Genomic DNA, 2,043 nt, shown 5'->3' on the forward strand with positions numbered 1-2,043 from the left:
TTATAGTATTACTATAGCATTTCACCTGAGCATTGCGAATCATGCGTATGGCCATGATAAGCGCTGAATGAATGACAGGCTTTCTGCTGTAACATCGCGCAAGGTAAATAAGGGTGACATCTAGTGGAGAAGACTAATGATAAGATTCACGTTAATCATATCTTGTTTTAAATAAATCCCGGAAAAGATCGATTCGCGGCTTTTGAGAATTGATATCGAATCGATGTCATTTTTAAAAAACGATTAATCGAAAAATCGATTTTTTTTGCCCAGCCCTAGTGAAATAATTAAATTACTGTGTATAACATCAGTATTTTAGAACTGCAGAATACACACACGCACACACAAATATTTGCATTTATCTCGAAAAAAGCTCATTTGTTCCAGATTTGAATACTAGGCTATGTGATAGGAAATGTTTATTATACGTTATAATGAACTGCCAGAGATTGTGGTGCATGTGAATTGACTCTTTGAAATATCATCGTTTATGTGTCATGTGAAAAACCCATATATATATATATATATACAGGGTGCGATTTGTGAAAAAAAGCAGAGGGAGGGATGATTTTGAAAACTTTTTTTTTTCACTATTTAACGTGATCGCAATTTAATAAAAACATTAGGCAGATTAATTATGTAATTTCAGCGGTTATCCAAACAACTAATAAATTATATAGGAAAGTGAGCAAAGAACATTTACAGTATCAACGGAGCTTTTTGAAACTCTGAATCAGTTAAACCATTGCGTCGCAAAATGATTCACTTCTTCGAAGTGCTCCAATCTGATCGCGTATCGCGAATCATTTGATTCAGATCTGGAGTTTGGTGCTGTTCGCGGGATGTTTTTTATCCCCACCGGAGATAAAAATAATTCAGCAGAGGCAGGAATGCGTACATTTTCTCACAAAACGTCTCTAGAAACCTCAAATAGCGTATTAAGTATATTTTAAAGAAAATCTAGTTCCTACATTATTTTTCTATGCATTGACTCAATGGGTCTCTAACCTGCAATATGCACTTTAAAAGTCAGGTGGATTAAACTGTTGGTGGTTTGCTACTGTATCTTTAAGACTTGTATCTGCAAATTACCTCACGTCATGAGAAGTTCATACGTGGTTGTTTTCATGTGTACATGGTTGTGATGTCAACCAAAGCCAATTACTAGGAGGATTGCATATAAAGCATAACCAAAAGACAAAGAACAAATGAAGCACAGTTTTACTGAATTTATGGTTGCATTGTCCATGGTCAGTATGGTCATTCATCACAATCGCTTTAAAAGTTCATGACAACTGCCACTAGGGGCAAATTGCCACAGCCGTTACCAGAGTTCACAGCCAGTGAAACTGCAGTTTATGTATTACGCCCCATTCATATGGGGCGTCAGCGTTAACACTTGACGGAGGGCGTTTCTGAAGCTTGGTGCTGACGCGACTGTCATAGTGACAACAGCCAATCACATTAGTCTTCTGGTGTTGCATGAATGCGATTGGCTAGCGTCTGCGCTAGGGTATTTGCATAAGGCGATCTGATTTGCCTTATGATTGGCGCTTGAAAAGTTGAAAAGTTTTCAACTTCTGCCGCGAGCAATGGACCCAACGCGATGCGACGGACCCACAATTCATTTCGCCAGCGCTTGACATCACTCCATTCAAAGTAAATGAGAGGCGTTGACACTGACGTGTGAATGGGGCGTTAGACTAACTCACTGCGGTTTACAAACATTAGGAAAAACTATTGGCTTGTATGGTTCCCTCTTAACTTTGATCCCAGCTTTTGAACTATGACATTGATTATTATTTAGGCTGCTAATATATTATTATTATTATTATTTTGGCTGTTGACCTTTGAGATATTTGAGGTTTACCTCTTTTTTTCTTTTTTTATTTCACAAATGTTTTGCCTTCAGCCCCCTGCCCTTTTTTCATATAAATACTACAATGTAACCTATAAATAGGCAGAATGGAATGACACTGTCGACAAATGTGTTAGCAGCCCTCAATAAAAAAAAAAAATTTAAAAAAAAAAAAAATTATATAT

General features: G+C 37.0%; 1 protein-coding gene across 1 annotated transcript in view; it reads left to right on the forward strand.

Annotated features, from left to right (window-relative positions):
* LOC107723155 (ubiquitin-associated protein 2-like) overlaps positions 1–2,043 on the forward strand; it is a 56,651-nt gene that overhangs the window by 52,924 nt on the left and 1,684 nt on the right. The window contains exon 25 of the mRNA XM_016531722.1: positions 695–715. Coding sequence (XP_016387208.1) covers positions 695–715 — 21 coding nt within the window. The remainder of the gene's footprint in view (positions 1–694; positions 716–2,043) is intronic.

This window comes from Sinocyclocheilus rhinocerous, unplaced genomic scaffold (genome assembly GCF_001515625.1).
Source record: "Sinocyclocheilus rhinocerous isolate Xijiao unplaced genomic scaffold, SAMN03320098_v1.1 scaffold311, whole genome shotgun sequence".
Taxonomy (NCBI): Eukaryota; Metazoa; Chordata; class Actinopteri; order Cypriniformes; family Cyprinidae; genus Sinocyclocheilus; species Sinocyclocheilus rhinocerous.